This window comes from Wasmannia auropunctata, unplaced genomic scaffold (genome assembly GCF_000956235.1).
Source record: "Wasmannia auropunctata unplaced genomic scaffold, wasmannia.A_1.0 LD336042.1, whole genome shotgun sequence".
Taxonomy (NCBI): Eukaryota; Metazoa; Arthropoda; class Insecta; order Hymenoptera; family Formicidae; genus Wasmannia; species Wasmannia auropunctata.
Window position 1 is genome coordinate 457,652 of NW_012026848.1, and position 18,660 is coordinate 476,311.

The 18,660-nt window shown below is 41.2% G+C and overlaps 1 protein-coding gene across 2 annotated transcripts; it reads left to right on the forward strand.

The window, feature by feature from the left end:
* The first annotated feature begins 24 nt into the window (after positions 1 to 24).
* On the forward strand, positions 25 to 2,704 carry LOC105451857 (putative GTP-binding protein 6). Of its 2 annotated transcripts, XM_011692552.1 has the most exons (4): positions 25 to 123; positions 1,008 to 2,084; positions 2,189 to 2,375; positions 2,462 to 2,704. In XM_011692552.1, exons 2-4 carry the CDS (start codon positions 1,059 to 1,061, stop codon positions 2,686 to 2,688), a joined length of 1,440 nt encoding a protein of 479 aa, XP_011690854.1. In that variant the 5' UTR covers positions 25 to 123; positions 1,008 to 1,058; the 3' UTR covers positions 2,689 to 2,704. The 2 variants fall into 2 exon arrangements, with proteins under 2 accessions (XP_011690854.1, XP_011690853.1); XM_011692551.1 differs by lacking the exon at positions 25 to 123 and having other exon boundaries at positions 131 to 2,084.
* The last annotated feature ends 15,956 nt before the right edge of the window (positions 2,705 to 18,660 follow it).

An 18,660-nucleotide genomic window follows, 5' to 3' on the forward strand; every position in this document is an offset into this window, starting at 1 on the left:
CAGTCCGAGCTCCGATAAGTGGCTGTCACGTTCACGTGGCATACGCTCTTGTGTGCGTGAATCGAGTTATGTAGCGATTTAATTATGTGGCATTATTGAGAGAAAAATCGTCCACCGTGTCGAGTATGTAAATGAAATATTAATATTTTTGCATTCCAATTGAACATTATCTGCGATAATGGACGTGATAACGGTAAAATATCAATGCCAACATATCATTGAAATTCAATATTTCTGTCAACAAAGCAGTAAAAAAGTTTTAATCCTTCTCGATGAAAATTTTTTAGTATTCAACATTTATAATAAAATTAATGCAACGGTATGTACATTTGAGCGTTTTGAATAATATACAATTTAATTAATAGTTTAGAAAAATTCAAATCGATTAGAATCATTTTTACAAGTTTTAGATAAATTTATATTTGACAAAATTCAAGATAATCGTGATAATTTCTCAGAAGCGTATTATAGGTATATGTATTTCCTTGCAATCTACTTCGTATGTACATACATATATGTATACGTGCGCGTGTCAAGTATATTCGTGGAATCAGCTGATCGGGGAACGCTGCTCGTGCTAATCGTCCTCTGATCATTTCGCACAATTGGAACGATGTCGTATATTTAGTGTATACATGTGTTAGCATTGTACGCATCGAATTATTCTATTATGAGCAAAGTTACATCATGCGAAACAGTCATAGAGCATTAATTGACGTATCTTTGCCAGTGATGAGGTTAGGACGACTGCATAACATAACCTCACACAAGTGTAAACAAACGTTCGCGGAAAGCAATGAAGAGTAATTAAATAATTAATGGTGCGATTTCCCACTGTATATAACTTTTAATATACCCTGTTAATTATTTTCTTTATAATTATTGTGTTGTTTTAATATGCGATTAATAAAAATTAAGAGCAACGTCAAAGTACACCAAGAAGATAACTAAATGATCTTACATAATAAAACTATAACGATATCGAATATTATGTACTATTTACACAGTTAGCAATTATTACATTATTAAGTGTACGAAATTGACAATATTTTTGCAAAATGCATTGCATACGCAAGATCCTAAGTATTGCACAGCGGAATCTGCAAGTATCATGCAACCAAGTTGATACAATTTACAAGAGCTCGGGAATACCGCTACGAAATATCGTTTGTCGTTTCAATCACGACTCCGAGGAATGTGTATCCGCGGAAGGTGAGAGGGACCAGGAGTACGTCAGGCTCACCAGTCATTATTTAGGCATTGCAGTCGGTGGGCACAGGACGTTTGTTTTACAGCCGTACATAAAATGGGGCAGGGACAAGAAGAGGAACACCTCGCCGGAGCTGCAAATGGCCGAGGCTGTGGCGCTGATAAACAGTCTGCCTAACTGGTGCGTAGTCGGTGCGAAGTACGCCCCGTTACTCTCGTTGCAGAAGAAGCAACTGCTGGGCACCGGCTCGATGGAGGACTTGAAGAAGGAATTAGGTAAATGCGGTAACCCCACTGCCGTATTTGTTAGCACCAATATGCTGAAATTCGTTCAGATCAGCCGACTGGAGAAGATCCTCGGTCTACCGGTGTACGATCGTTACTCCATAGTCATCCACATATTCCGCGAGCACGCGAAGACTGCAGAGGCGAAATTGCAGGTGTCCTTGGCGGAGATACCGTACATTCGGAAGAAAATACTTGAAACGAGCGTCACCCGCACCGGCGCGATAAACGTGACGGAGGAGTCGAAACTGTTCCTTGACGGTAAAGAGAGGAAATTGAGGAACGAGCTGAAGAAGTTGCAGCAGCATCGACGAACAATCAGGAGTCAGCGTAAGAGGCACGGCTTCCCCACGGTCGCCGTGGTCGGTTACACGAACGCGGGGAAAACATCCTTGATAAAAGCGCTCACGGATGACGGCGCTTTACAACCCAGAGACAAATTATTCGCGACTCTCGACACGACCGCGCACGAGGGCATTTTGCCCAACAAGTTAAAAATTTTGTACATGGACACCATTGGATTCATTCAGGACGTGCCGGAAACTCTGATCGAACCATTTGTTGTGACCCTGGAAGATGCCATGATTGCTGTACGTTAATCTTATATATATATATTATTGCCTGTCCCCTTTTCTCTCGCTGTTATGTTTCTTAACATATAGAAATTTTCTAATTTAAGAATTCTCTTTTCTAGGACGTGATAGTTCACATATATGATGCCAGTCATCCCGACATGAAGGCGCAATATCAGCATGTTCAGAAGACGATAAAACCCATGTTGGACTCTCGTCCAATAATTGACGTTGCCAATAAGTGCGATCTTGTTCAAGGCGACTGCATACCTGAGGATGCGATTGCCGTTTCCGCTAAGAATCTGACAGGTGCGAATCAGAATTCATTGTCGCCATTAATGAATCGGATGGATGCAATTTGAGTGTGACAACTTTAACGGCTTCAACATTTACAGGAATCGATTTGTTGCGCTTGAAGATACAGGAAGTCCTTTTAGCCACCACCGGACTATTAAGCATACGCGCGAGGGTAAAAGCGGGCAGTCCTGCGGCCAGCTGGTTGTACAAAATGACGACAGTGACAAACGCCGAGTCAGATCCGGACGACGCTCAGTATTTAATTATGAAAGTGATCGCCACTTCGGTCGATATTCAGAAGTTCAAGAAATTTTTAAAGCAATAAAAAAGTTTATACCACATTTTATTATCCCCTTCTTTTCACGTAATAGAAAGAGCTCATGGCACTCTCTGTGAGAATCTAAAATAATTCGGTAGCACGATAATTTGACAGCAGTCTTTCTCTTTTGATTAATCTTATCTATTTTATGATTAAGAAAGATTACAGATCATCTATCATTGTCGTAATATATTTGAGTAGCGTTTGTAATAATATTGTAATTTAAAAACAATTTTGTTCTCCGAAAAAAGAATACTTTAAATTCCTTGGGCCAGATATATTAAAGATTTTTAATATTAATTTGCATGATTTACGAGTAGTGATTTACTGTCAAAAGTGTGTAGCAGAAAGAAATATAAAGAGCACATGTATCGCTATTGTTATCGAAAAGATCATAAATATCTGAACTACTGAGAATATTTTTTGCTCGAATAAATCACGCACGTGTACGCATAGAGAACGCACTCGAAAATCTTAGGAATATCCTTGAGCGCGGCATGCTGCTAAGAAGTCATTTCTTTTTACAGCTCTGCAGTCAGTATATGTACACGTGCTCAGCACGTGTTTCTCTGCAATCGGCAGACGACATGACTTAAAATTTCAAGCAAGAGATACTCGTTAGGGCTATTAACGAGATTAAAGACTTTATCACGGCGCTCAGGCACAGCCGAAGCAAGTATACAATTTCTAAAGTTTGTTCTGTAAATAGGATTTCGTACTTAAAGCGAAGCTTATCGCTTGCGCTCTAAACTCCGTAATATCTCCATTGATATCTACGAACGCTGTCGTTGATTAGAGCGGAAGAGAACGTTCTCGATAAATTGCGCTATTTACATAACAATCGTGAAAAAATAGATTTAACGAAAAAGTAAAAATATATTTAATGAAATAGAAGTTAGTTCTTTTGTTGTAAAATATGAAGAAAAAAGACTATTCGACATAATTCTCAGAAATTTTGGAATCGAAAATCATCAGGGTTGGGTAGTGCCTAGTTAAAAAGATAAAAGTTAAGTTAAAAAGTTAAATAATTTTAACTTAACTTAGTTACATTTTAGGCTCTTAACTTTTAACTTAATTTAATTACATTTTATCGGTATAACTATTAACTTTTGATCTTTCTTGAAATTACATTTTTAGTGCTTCTTGTAAACCCAAAATAAAATACCTACATGTCTAAGTTAGTGTCTTCAAACTCAAATTTAAGAACACACATCAAGGCAATTGTAATAAATATATAGTCTGGCCGCGGAAAGGAACTCACAGAATCACTGCAGTTTGCGGACCTTCTGTGCATTAAATCACGTTGGAAGAAGTCCTTTGAAATCGGTTCTCTTTCCGCGGCTCGACAGAAATAAGTATAACAAATACATACTTTATTTAGAAACTTTTTTTAGAAACCCTAAAATTATAAAATGAAAAAATTTGACTTTAACTTTTCAATTACTTTTTTTTATTAACTTAACTTTTAACTCAATTAATTTATTATGGACTAACTTGTATCTTAACTAAGTTAAATTTTTAAACTGTTAAATTTAATTTAACTTAGTTAAAAATATATATTAACTTATATACCCAACCTTGAAAATCATAAAACTATTTTTTTCAAAGTTCTGTGCCTTTCAAGAAATAATATACATTTTTCCATAATTATACATGAAATCCGGCAAAAGTGCATTTTGTCAGAGAAACTTCGATAAATTTTCTCATTTCTGAGGTCATAGTAATCGATCATATCATGCCGCCGTATAAATATTAACACTCTTCTGACAGAAAAGGTCGAAACATTTTTAACGAATTGTAAATTTTTAAAATTTTTATTAACACTCATTTTTTCGAAATATAAAAGTTTGATGCATTCGTTACATATATGGCTTCGTGCTTCTCGACCGAGGAAAATGTGATGCCAGTTCAATGTTGCAGATGGCATGTATATATCTGGCGAGAAGCACTCAAACAGGAAGAGGGATCTCTGAGAAAGAAAAGGCTCTACGAGTTTTCGTGCGGAGAATGCGCGCGGCGTGAAATTTGGCAGCCGATCGATCTTCGCGGCGTCTGGATCGTTGCCCGATGGAAAAGATCGCCGCTCGCCTCGTTTAGCTATCGCCCGCGCCGTTATTAAGAGTTCCGTTTGTTTGCTTTATCTCTTCGCTCGCGCGAGTATACGCTTGGCGATCAACCACCGCGAGAGAGAAACTTCACGACGAGGGTGCCGTCACGGCGCGATGTATGTATAATTCATAGAACCCGATGGCTCCGCGCGTCCAAAGGGTGTCCCGGTAATTTTATATACGGCGATAAGCGGAAAGCGCCGCGATGTTTTTTTTTTCCCACAACGCACGACGCTCTCTTTATCTAAACGAGGAACTTAATCCGCTCGTTGTAATCTCGAGAGTCCCACTCTATATAGCGTATGTGTCTTTCTTATCGGCGAATGCGCGCGATAGCTACGCCGCGACCGAACACAATTTTACCGTCGTAAAATTCAGTCGGGAGAACGTATAACGTGAAACGGACGCGAGTCGGAGGGGATGATTGCCAACGAGTCGTGACAGCTATACGTTCTATGCGGGCGACTCTCGACCGTAAAACTCTCTCCAGTACGCACTAACCCGAGCAACGCGTCATTAATATCCGGTGACGGCGGGACACCCTGTGTGTAGCCTTATAAAGTGCCCCGGCAGAATTAATCGCGCCGCGCGCGCGCGCGAAGGAAGAGTCTCCGAGACTCTCCGCGCGTCGTCCTCTGGCTGCGGGAATTAATGAAGGATTGATATCGCGATTATGTTGTAGCAATAGCGCAGAAGAGGGTCCGGCGGTGGGGCACCGTGTGGGCCGATCGGCAGCAGCGGCGGCGGCAGTGCGGATCGTGGCGATAATTAATTGCAGGCGTGACGGCGCTTTAACGTCGTTAATTTTCATTATCTCGATCGGAATCCGCTTGTAGCGCGGAGCGCCGCCGCTTTGCAGCTCGCTAATTTCGCGCGCACATGCTCGCTCGCTCGCTCGCTCGCTCGCCTTGTAACCTTGCGCTTCCGGGAAACGCGTTAACAATTCTTGGGGGTGAGCTCCACCGGGGATGGAGTGGGAGGAGGCAGGGGAGTCTTGCAAAATTTGTCACACGCTCGCGACTACGGTGATGCTAATGTTACGACCGCGCTCCTGCGGCCGGGATTCGCGGCGCGCGAGGACGCGCGCGGATGCACTTTGCGTGCTGTTTGGATTATTAAAGCGATCCGGGTAAAACCTAATTATCGCGGTGGCCAACCGAACGACAGGTCTTCACCGCTATCCGCCCAGCATGTATATCGGGCGATGTAGCCCAAGCCACCCGCTATGCGGTGTATTCAGATTGATCTGACGAGCTCATCCGCGCTGCAGCTTTTCATTTATCAAAGAAAGCTGCATTCTTAATTTTGAATGTAAAAATGGGCGTCATAATTTTCAACTCTTTTAATAACGCTCACGTATCTGACAAGGGAACACACAGAAGTTCCCCTCCGATTTAAATCAGCTTTGGATATGTTAAAATACAGACAAAAATAAGGTATTCATTATTTTTTCATACGTGCTGAATTGCACGTTAAGGGAATGATATCCAGCCTTAAAAAAAAATCCGTTTCTTTTTCTGAGTATAAATATCATGTAAACCGTAAAAGATATGAAAAAAATTTTTTAAACAAAAGTTTTACAATTTCAAGTGCGCTTTACAAAGGTGCATTTTAATTTAAAAAAAATCATATTTTTTACTACCCCCCACCCTTAATTTTCAAAAATTAAAATGCGCCATTGTAAGGCGCACTTGAAATCGTAAAACTTTTGTTTGAAACATTTTTTTCATATTTTTGACGATTTACATGATATTTACTCAGAAAGAAAAAAAACGGATTTTTTTCAAGGCTGAATATCACTCCCTTAACGTGCGACTCAGCACGTATAAAAAATTGTTAGTATCTTACTTTTGTCTGTATTTTAACATACTCAAAGCTCATTAAAATCGGAGGAGGAAACTTCCGTGTGTTCCCTTGTGAGTGCGACGCTTAAGATGAATCCTTATTATTCCCATCCTTAGATCAATTTAAGAAAAACAAAAATTAATATAACGCCGTTTCTTACTTCCTGAACAAATCTGCCGTGAAAAGTGGCAACGATAATGGAGATTATTTGCTACGGCGGTCCATTAGATTGTCGCTGTACCCCGGCCAGTCCGGACCGGACCCGTGTTTATTTAAACACGCTTTAAATACAAAGCTGCGGTTTGACTGGGAGGGAAGGGGGGGACCTATCGCGCCTGCCCCCGGCAATTAAGCGAACGATTGGCTAACGAACGTCGATCGCCTCGCCGAGTGCGCGACTCGTGTAACGTAATGACCGCTGTGCTGATTTGCTCGCCGTTACGGATTCAATTACGGGCGGCCTGTGCCCTGGTATTTTGCACGGCGCGACACGCCCGAACGTTCCGAGATCAACGGCGGAAATTAAATTAAACCTAACGCCGCTTATACGCTACGCGCGCATAAATAACGAAAGTGACACCAGCCATCGGCCCCGGTACCTAACGAACATAATCCGATACTTGCGTTGTTTTAAGCGCCGTTCAGCCGCGCGCGCTGCCAGGCAATAGGCGAGCCGCGCGACGCTGCCTACTAAATGAAGTTCAGATCAAACAAGGGCTGGCGCTAATTGACTTTAACCGAAACACCGATCGGTTAGCGCCGATCGTTTTTATTAACTCTCTACCGTCCAATGCAACTTTCAAGTCACATAACCGTTAGTTTCGATTATACCTTGTCCACGCTTTATTATAAAAAAATTTTAGATTTTCTACTTTTTTTAATTTGCATAGATTTGTTACATTATATTTTATTGGAATTTCATTTATCAATTCAAATGGTATATATATTGAAAATTTCTTGGAAAAATTGTAATTTAATAATGAAGATTTACAGTTGTCTAAAAAAATCAGTTTTATCGAAACTGACGTTTTTTAACTGCTTAAAAACCAATTTGTTTGATGTGCAGTAAGGCGTCCCACGGAAGAATACAGAAAACGCGTTTAAATATTTCATTTCTCGCACATGTAAGTATTCTCACATCCAACTGTCATCGTGTCTAGGAAGTGTCTAAGTGTCTGAAAGACACGAAAATTAGGTTCAACGGCGCGTTTGACTTTTGCAAAAGTTCTTCCACATTTAATCGCTCCAAAGGAAGGAATACGGCATGCCCAAGGTGTGAAGTCGGTAAACGTAAGGTGGGGCCTGTTTTCGCGGCCGACATTCGCGGCTTGGTTAGTAACTCTCGAGTTTGAGCGGCTGACTTCAAAGGGACGTGAAAAAATTCGTGCGCGACTGACCCCGCGTAAGGGAATACCTTCGCGGAACGGTCAACGTGATTCCCACCCTGCGAGAGAATTATCTCCTTCCCTCCGTTTCCTGTCTTCCTTCTCCATCACGTATCTCAACTCACTCGCGCAAGAGGTCGAACGTCGAGCAATACGCGCATTTGCATACGCGCCCCATCCCCCCCCCTCCTCACCCCATCCCACTTCATTCACGTTCCCGTCATTGCGACTTAACGCGTGTCGTGTCGTCTCGCGCGTGCAGTCATTTATCGCCGAGAGTTTATACTAGGTGTCCCGTCACCACCGCATCAACGTTTGACAAATTTAGAACGAGATATTTCGAACATTAATATAGTTGCTGAAGAATAACTTACAATTTATAGAACGAGATGCTCTTTTTGAACTATGAGCTAAAATTTAGTGTTATTATAAATAAGCAAATTGCAACAGAATTTTAATTTTAATTTGATCTAAATTATAAAAATATAAAGATTAAATCGTCAAAAACAATTTTTCATTTTTATAAAAAAAATTAACTGTTTACAAGCAACTATGTACAAATAAAATTGTGTACATGCGAAAAAAAATAAAAAAAGACAAAAGTTTATTAATTTTCATATAATACATATTTATATAATACTTACATTGATAGTATATGTAAGTATATAATAGAATGTGTGTGTGTGTGTTTGTAAAACTTTAAAAGCATACTTTCTAATTAAATAACATGTAAGACGTCATGAATTTCGTATTCTTTGCATAATGTAAGGAATAGTCCGTAAATAATGGTACCAATGAAAAAAACAAAAACGTACGTGTGCAATATGCGCCCTAGATTATCTCCCTGAAGATTATTCGATCTTTTTAATTTGTACCAACTTTCTTTCTTCCTTCTTGACGCCGACCATGGCTGTGGCCTGTGCGAATACGTCGAGTAGCCAACCCTTTTATAATCCTTTCGCGTGATACGTCCCTGCCATCGGTGAATCGCACGATTGGCCGTTCCGCGGGCGTGGGAGCTCCGCGGGGGTTCATGGCTTGTCGCACGGTTAGTACAACTGCGCTGGGGGTGGATCGAGGCGCGCGGTACGGCTAGTACCTGGGGATAGGGCGAGACGGGGGTAGGTAGGCAGGAGTGATAGCCGGTCGGCGCAAGTGCGACGGGGAAGCGGCGGGGGTGAGGGGCGTATCGCGGCCTGGCGAAGCCCAGTCGAGTCCCGTGAGTCCGGGCAAGCACTGCTATCGAGTAGGTGGCATCGTGGTGGTGGTGGTGGTGGTGGAGGTGGTGGTGTTAGGCGTCGTCCGGGACCGAGAGGAGAGAAAGAGAGAGAGAGAGAGAGAGAAAGAGAGAGATTCCTCCGAAAGAGAGAGAACCGCCATCGAATACCGCTACCGCCGCCGTCGTCGTCATCGTCACCGTAGTCGTAGTCGTTGGTCGCCGTTGTTGCCGTCTTCGTCGTCATCTTCGTGTTCATCGTTATCATCGTGCCGCTGCCGTCGAGGCGGTGCGTTGCCGTCGCGCGCTCGGTAAAAGCCCAGCCCCGAAGAAAGGAGTAAACAGCCTCCCTCGTCTCTCTCGCGCCGCGTGTCGAAAGAGCGAAACGGATGGAGAATGAAAAAGAAGAGAGAGAGAGAGAGAGAGAGAAAGTTAATGCAAGCGAATGAGCGAGCGAAAGAAATGGAGCAAGAGAGAGAGAGAGAGAGAGAGAGAGAACATGTGTGAATGGGAGAGATAGGGAGAACGTATAATGCGAGTCGGGAGAAAGCGAGAATGAAACGTTCTCAGAAGCGGTAAAGAAATATCCGTCCCAGTTGTTATCGCAGGGAAAAGGGAGAGGACGCGCCTACCGGTCGTGCGGCGCGGCGCGCAAAGTCTCGTCGAGTCGAGCCGAGCCGTCGAGCCGGCGACGAGGTGGCAGAGGAGAACGTGGAGGAGGAGGAGGAGGAGGAGGAGGAGCAGGAGAGTGTAGGAGGAAGAGGAGGTGTAGGAGGAGAGGCGACGGCAGCGAGAGCTGTCACTTCGATCGCCATTTTAGCGCCGAGGAACGGCTGTGTAGGATATACGCACGTCGGGGCCGGTGCGTGCCGACGACGACGCGCCGCAATGGATGCGCCTCGCCTGGCCCGTGTCGCCCCCGCCGTAGTTTGGAGCACTCGCGAGTGCTCGCGACCTTTCCCCCTCCTCACCGTCCCTCCCCTCCTTTGGGAATAGGAGAACGCGCGCTAAAGTCGAAAATCCGAAGGGAGCGCGACGCGCCACTGTGATCGCGCGAACGTATATTATACTCTTCGTCGCCGCGATTCTCCAATGGATGCTGTTTATGCTTTTTATTTTACGAGAGAAAATATCTGACATTCGCGTCTCTTGTCCGTTCGACAGATATACGTTTCCCTTGACAGACGATCTTTTTATAGACACGACGGAAAAGGGTAGCTTATTAATTCGTAATTTCATCGAGAATCATTTTCGATCTGCAGCGCGACGTTGCATGTTTGGAAATCCGAACTTTCTAGGCGGCCGTTGCGTGCTGCACGCGGCGAGATAGTGAATGTATCTCAAAATTTGTGCACTAGTAATTCGAATAATCGCTGATCATTAGGAGCCGATTTCTAAAGCCTTCCTTCGCCGGTCGACGAGCCGTGAATCATTCGAATGCGACTCGAACGCGCGAGTCGCTGCAGCTATTGGACGATGTATAATAAACAATCGTGCGTTCAACCAATCGCTAACTTCATTCGGTTTTGTGGAAATTCTATAAAAATTATAAAATAGAAAAAAATACAAAAAATCTTCTACAGGTACACATATACATTGCCCGCGGTGATATTAATAAATTTCGGCGATAGTGTCGATAACTGCAGTAAATCGATAAAGGACGGTTTCGATTTCTCGCAAGTTTTACGGAAACACGTGCAACTTTCAAACAGACAGTAATACGCGACTTTTCGTCGACTCGAGTTCGCGGTGTCAAGCGTGTGATTAAGGGTAGAAGTTAAAAGAAACGTAGATTGAAAGTAGATTGAAAGAACGATGTTTTCAGACGTTGTACGATGGATGCGTGAGTCCGGTGAGTGACGGAAAGCACAGAGGGTAGAAAGAAAGGAAGAGTGGGAGAGAAGAAGGGAGGAAAGTATGCGAACAAGTGGTAGAAAGGAGACAAGTGTATGAACGGGTGAGAAGGAGAGAAGTGAATGGGTGAAGCACAGCGAGCGAGTCAGTCGATCGGAGCGAAAGAAAGAAGAGAAAGCTAGTGTCAGAGCGAGAGAGAGAGAGAGAGAGAGAGAGAGAGAGAGAGAGAGAGAGGTGAGGGAGAGTACGAAAGAAGCCCGGCGCCATACTGGCTCCCCGCGGTTTTGCGACACGCACGCATGCCGGCCGGCCGGCCGGTCAGCCAGCCAGCCAGCCAGCCAGCGAGCGAGCGATGCCGTTTCGCGATTCGCGCCGATCGCGCCGAAAGACGACGCGGCTCTGATCGATCGCGCTCTCAAAATGCTTTTCTAGATGCCAAAGCGGCGACATCTGTTCCCGCGACGGAACGCCGTTTCGCGCGTCGCCTCCGCCACGCACCTGGCCGCGGATTACCCGGAAATCAGCGATCGCCCGTCCGCCGAGGAAACCCGCCCCCTGCGGCGTACGTAAAAGCGGACGAGCGGAACGCGTGTACGCGGCCGAGAGGAATCGAACAGGGGCGCGCGAGCGCGCACGATGATTCTGCGCGGCTTAGGACTGTTTCGTGAGTGCGAGTGAGACGTGGGCGAACAGATAGAGTGAAACGGACTGAGGTGTACACGCATACACGCGCGTGCGTGTCGGACCGCCGCCGCGGCACCGCGCCGTCACCGGTGAAGAACGACGAGCGACAGGATTGTTTGAAGAATAAAAAGAGCAGCGAGGATCACATCGGAGGAGTTGTGATGTTGGGCCCCGCGGCACCGCCGGGTTCCTCGTGGTGATCAAGTGTTTCGCTACGTATACAGTGCGTCCGTACGAGAGGAAGAGAAAGAGGGAAAGAGAGAGAGAGAGAGAGAGAGGAGAGAGCGGGAGAGAGAGAAAGAGGGAGATCGAGCGCGCCGGAATCGACGGTCGCGAGTGTGCGGCGCGATCAGAGTCACGAGGCGACCCGGAATAACGATATAATAGCGAGCCCGGCGGCCGTATGTGAGTGTGTATTCACCGCTTCGAACACGAGGAACGTGTTAGAACTCGGGGGGTCCCGAGTGACGTCGGGGGGGCGCGTGCAAAGCTGACTTTGCCCCCCACCCCTGCGCCTATAATCGGCACCCTTGAAGACTCACCGCGCGGTGTCGTGGAAAAGATTGCTGGTCGATTTTGCCGTGCAGAGGTGAGTGTTTTGAAAATATTTGTTATGCTTCTCTCTTCATTTACCGATTTAAGGAAATAGTTTCGCACATACTCCAAGATTATAGCTGACAATCAGAACTGACAGTTGCGAATAATATTTTTGTTGTGTACATTTTTAAGGTCTTATATCGATATAATTAAAACAAATTAAAACGATATTTTTTAATGATAAAATTAAATCATTATGTTCTATAATAATTGTTATCGAAATTAACAATCGTTTATTACTAACAAATTCATTGTTTGTCGAGTAATACAAGTAGAAATTTAAATCGATGCTTCTGAGTACTTGATTATTTAAATGTTTGATTTTCCTTGAATGAAAAATCAAATCTGAATAACATAATATAAGCGTAATCTAATAAAAAATTATAGTTCGAAAAAAATGAGATCTATTAGATTTTTCAGATTTATTTAGCACTGAATTTCTCATTAACAATGAATATACAAAAATTAAAGATATGAAATAATATTTCCTGCACTTATACAATTTCTACAACATTACCTATTTATAAAACATAAATGGGAGTATAGTTCTTCCTGAACTTTTTAGTCTTTCCTGTCGAGCGTTTTGTTGGCATGATAAATACGAATTCATCATTGTAATATATGCAAACTGTGTCATATTCCTTTTCCTGTCTTCACGCAAATAAAGTGTTTTATAGTCTTCAGGGTTAACTCTTTCGTGCTCATAGAGTGAGATATATTCTCTTATTTACTTCTTGTCGTGAACCATATTCAACGAATGATACTTCTCGCAGTGCGTGTCTTGAAATGCACATAATTTCCACACATTTGTTTTCATTTTAGCTTATAAATACAGTAGTAATTACGTACACTGTAAAATTAATCTGACAGAAGAATTATGAATCATTTTACATACATTACCGCTCAAAAGTTTGAAGTATTTCTAGAATTTTGAAAAAAGATTTTACTAAATTGTAAATGTACGAAAGTTTATATCGTTTTCCATTAAATTTTATTCCATTAGTATATATACGTTCAAGAACAAAAATTGACTTTTAATAAAATAATTATATCTGCAAAGAATCGTGTTTTTATCTAAAAATTATAAAGTATAAATGTTTGATAGTACATTTACATAATGTCTTGTTAATAATATTTACATGCACCAACTTTTTCTTTTTTTCTAGTGATATGTTATTAAAACGTTATATTTTTATTTTATAATACCCATGATAGCTTCAATGATATGTTTATTTTTATAACATATTTTTTAATACAAGTTTTCATATATGATTCGTGTTATAAAAAATGATCAGATAAGCTATTGAGAAAGGGATTAAAGTATCACAGAAATTATCATATTAATTGGCTAATACGTCATTCAAGTAACATCAGTTAATTCCATAAGCAATTATCTCTCGAGTTATCTTAGTGATATTTAACCTGCTGCTCTTAAATTATAAAGAGATGGAAGAGGAAAATATTTGTGTCAACTCTCATATAAAATATATAATGAGAGATACAAATTTTTCGCCACTTTCTGCTTCGATTTATCGATACGATAATGAAACAAACTGAAAAAAGAACATTTTTTTCGATATACGTGTCCCGTCTTGTTGTGATTTTATTGAAATTCAGATACACCTCGCGTGTCACCGTGACACGGTTTAATCCGCCGTGCGACTTAACATTATATTACGCGTTTGTACCGTAAGCGGTGACGCTGGTACTGCCCGCGAGGCAGACCGCGTAAGTATATGATTTACGAAAAGTATAACATTACCCACGATGCACCAGCATCTACTTTTGCGCGTGCTGTTTTCCCGCGTAATTCAGCGCCTCGATAATGATATTACGTTTAATGAAACGACCTGATGAGTGATTTACTGTAATTCACTCGAATCCAGTTCGTTACGTATCGTATATCATGCGTATTTGCAGATTTATATTATGTAATAACAGTGTAAACGTAATATTATTCGCATTCTAAAGTACGACGCGCGTACGACTCATTTCGCGCGCCACTGATACGCCGAAGAGATGGCGGTTTTAACGCGCATCTATACTGTTAATAACGAGAAATGATATTTAATGGAACATAACATTGGCAGTATTATTTATTTTAATAATAATATTAATAAAGGTAAATTATTAATAACAATAACAACAAAATACTAATGAGACTAATTGATATTTATAAATAACTCGTGGAATTAACTAAAAACATGAAAAAAGATTACGAATAATAGTAACAAAAATTTTAACGTGATATAAAAAAATTAATCTTAAATTAAAATTCTTTTATTTTTCTTACTTTTGTCAATTAGTAATATTAAACGTATAGTGCAATAAATATTATATAGGACGGTTATATATATTATATAGGATTTCGCAATATAATATTTATTACATGTTTTTAAAAAAGATGGGTATTATTTTTTTTAAATAAAATATATAATATGCACCAAAGAGACGGTTTTTTTTGTTAAAGTATCTAAAAATGTAAATCTGAAAATAATTTTGTTGGACCGTCAAAATAATTATGTAAGAAACTTAAGCACAATAAGCAATGCTGCAAAAAATTTTGACATTCTAGTAACCAGCTTAAACGTTCTACATAATTATTTCGGTATAGTATTTTCAACAAAATTATTTTCAGATTTGTAATTAGCTAAATTTTTAGATACTTCAGTGAAATCATTCTTTCCGCGAGTAAAACATATAAATTGTACAAAATTATTAATGAAAAACGAAAGCTTTTAATGAGCTACTTTGCAGAGTTCGATCGTTGATACCTACTAAACGGTATCTGACGCCGATGATAATTAATCCATTTTTTTTTTAAACTGGAGCAGGTCTTTTCCAAAGGCTTTGCTGCACGCTTGATGATGAGGAAGGAACTGGTGCCGGTAACGCAAACGACTTTAACGTGTTTGACTTCGGAGCGCGCGTTCTAATGAACTTCATCTAGATAGCGCGAGTGCGCGCGCGCTCGATTCTTTTTCGCCTCGTCACGCGATCGATCGTTCGCTCCTTTGCGTTCGACATTCAATAACCGGGAGCCGCTCTCGGGAAGATCATTCGGCGCTTTCGATGCGGGAGGTCCGCGACTTCGTTCGACTCGTTCACGTTCGCGATGATGAAATATCGCATTATCGGCGTGTTCTCATCGTCGTGCTCTTCAATGAACTTCCTCATGCTCCGCAGGAATCCGCGGCGCATGAGAGCGAATGGATACAGAATAATTAGTCTCAAACAAAACGACTGTTTTGCAGATACTCGAACAATGTATACAGGGTATGTGGAAAAGTGTCGATTTTTAAGATTTTTTTATAATTGTGAAGACACGGTTGTTTTCGTGAATTATAATAAGTTTGACAAAAAGAAAAAAAAATCTTAAGCTTGTCGAAAAATTATGAGTGAAATGATGTGAAAACTCGATAGATCAATGATCGTGTAGATATTTTCCTTGTGTAGATATTTTCTGTACAGTATCCTGATCCTTGTGTAGATATTTTCTGTACAGTATTTTCATGTCGTTTTCTGTGTGATTACCATATTTATAAACTCCTGTATTCTTGCCTGAAACTACTATATTTCACAGCGGCACTATATAAATTCGTGTGAATGTAGAGAGATCCCTCAATTATCCAGCCTTCTGGTTCTCTTAAGAAACGTGTAAAAACGGAGCTGCCTCCTTTTTTCTCTTGTTCCCGTGTCTTCGTTTCGGCGCTCTTCGCTGGAGAGTTAATCGACGCCGCAAAAGAGTTCGCTACCGACTACTGGCGACTTTAAAATACGGCTGGCTTTCGTGGCTCTGACCATTAACAGGCGGCACGGTTAACCTCAGAAAGTCTACGGGTCGGCCTTCCGCCGGCCTTCCGCGGGCAATTTCATTCCGGTGTATGATGAGGAAGGATGGCAACGAGGAACGAGGTCGACCGTTCGTTCTTTTTCACCGTACCGTTTCCGGTCCCCCGACCCGAAAAGGAGCGATCTTCCAGCGTTGTTATCAGAGGCGCGGATAATGACTTTCCGATTGTCTTCTCTGTCCTAACATGATTACTTTAGAATAATAATTTTAATTGATATCTCTTGCTCCTCTCCCAGTTATACCTACTGCAGGATTGTCAAAAAAAGTTCTGAATCACGCTTCAAAAAAGTAGAGATAATTTGTAAATTTTATATACAAATTTATTCAGAAACAATGACAATTTTTTTTCACAATAAAGACCTTCATGTTTCAATAATCATTCACTGTCGGTCCGGTTTGCTAATTGTTGAATTTGATCTCGATACTACTCGAGCTCCTCAGATGCGAAGAATTCACGACAAGTTGCTATCTTAACATTTAAATGGTGGCAATCTTACTGATATAAATTCAGCACGAAATTATAAAAAATTTCGATGAATAAATACGCATATAATAATTTTTTGAAGGGTGTTTTAAAGCGCGTATTATTATGAAACTGTTTGGAACGGATTTTGATCGAAGTTATGCCGTTGTCCCAGGAAAACACAATAGAAATCTTGGAAATCTAAGAATAATTGAACAATTTCGATCCATTCCGAATAGTTTCATAATACGTGCCCTAAACTTTTTTTTAGCAACCCAGTAATAATATGTTTTGCTTTCATTCAATTGTTTATTTTTATTCTCGCGTATTATTCTTTTCTATTATGAGTGTAAGATGCGTAGGAAAATTTACCGCAACTTATTTATTTATAACGATCTTTTTCTCGTTCCGAAGAAAACACGTACAGTTCTGAAATCGAATGACCATTTTTTGCTCAGAAATATGCCGACCCGCAGGGATAATCCACACAGGTATTTGGCTCTAGCAAACATTCTCGGATTCGCCTGCGGACACCTACACATTATACACTTATATTCTTTTGTAAATAATAGTGCGGTGAGTAATCGAAGAAAAGCGCAAGAAGTGATCTCATTTAATAAAAATAAAAAAAGTAAATTGCAGTGTCTAGACGTATATTAAGAAACTTTATCAAGTTGCAAAAATTTAGAAAAAAAAAGAGATTTGTTACATTCGCGTCTTTGAATCTGGCAAATATGCCTGTTTCGACCAAACAGCTAAGCGTGAACGCTCTTTGAGAAATGCGACCTAGTATAATCCGATTGTGCAAAGAAAAAACGTGGGCAAGATCATTCAGAGTTGGGAAGAAGGATACCTGAAATAACAGGCGTGAAAAGGCCGCCGGATTACATCGTGTATTTGTTCAGAGGGGTCGATACGCGAATTGTTTTTAGAGCGCATTGGCACCCAGGTTTGTTTGTCTCCTTCACATGGTAAAGACGCACGTGTAGATATACGTTTAAAGATCGAGAGCTAGAGGCGGAAGGTATGGACAGAGCTAATAAAACGAGGAATAAAAATTCGTATAATTTCGATGATATAAACGTTCAACAAATGATGTAGTATTATTGAGAATTATATCAATCATCATTCCTTCCATAGTAAATTTTTGCTTTTATACTTGTGAATAATTATTTTATATATACATATATATATATATATATATATATATATATATATATATATATATATATATGAATAGAGATCATATTTTCATGAATAATTTACTTTCTGACAATTTCGATTATGCATTTACAATAATTGCAGTTTAAGGATTTTCTTATTTTCAAAATATGAACGACAGACGTAGGAAATAATGTTAGGCAACAATACAACGATATCCATCTCCGTAAATTACATTTGAGACGCGTAAAATAACGCTCAGACAAATCACGCTGAAAGTTGCGTAAAAGTTTTTTCCTGTCAAGAAGAGGCTCGTGTATTAAATCTGAGCGACGTCGGAGAATGATCGTTCCTTGAAATTCCTGGCGTACTCCTACGCCACTACGGCGCGGCGGCGTTTGCTAATGTTTGCCACTGCTGAGCTTCAAAACGTTCACATCGTGCACGCTACGCTTATTAATCGACACGGCGCCGGTATAAATCATTGGCAAACGTAAATCAAGGGGGGGGGGAGGGCAACGAGGAAATCACTCCGCTCCGCGAAGAAGTCGCGAGATCGGAGAAGCCGAGAGCCTCAGCCTCCTCGCTCGCGAGTTCTCCTCTCATTATCAGCGAGACGCGGATACATATTTTACGAAAGTCCAGAGGTGAGTTCTCGCGGTCGTGACGAAGAGGTAGAGATCACTACCAGACAAGGCGGAATTAAATGTAAGAAATAGCAATAGTGGAAGAGGGGGAGAGAGTGAGAGGGAGATAGGCAGAAAGAGAGAAGGAAAACGATCTCTCGGACGGGCGGCGTTGGCGTCCTGTGG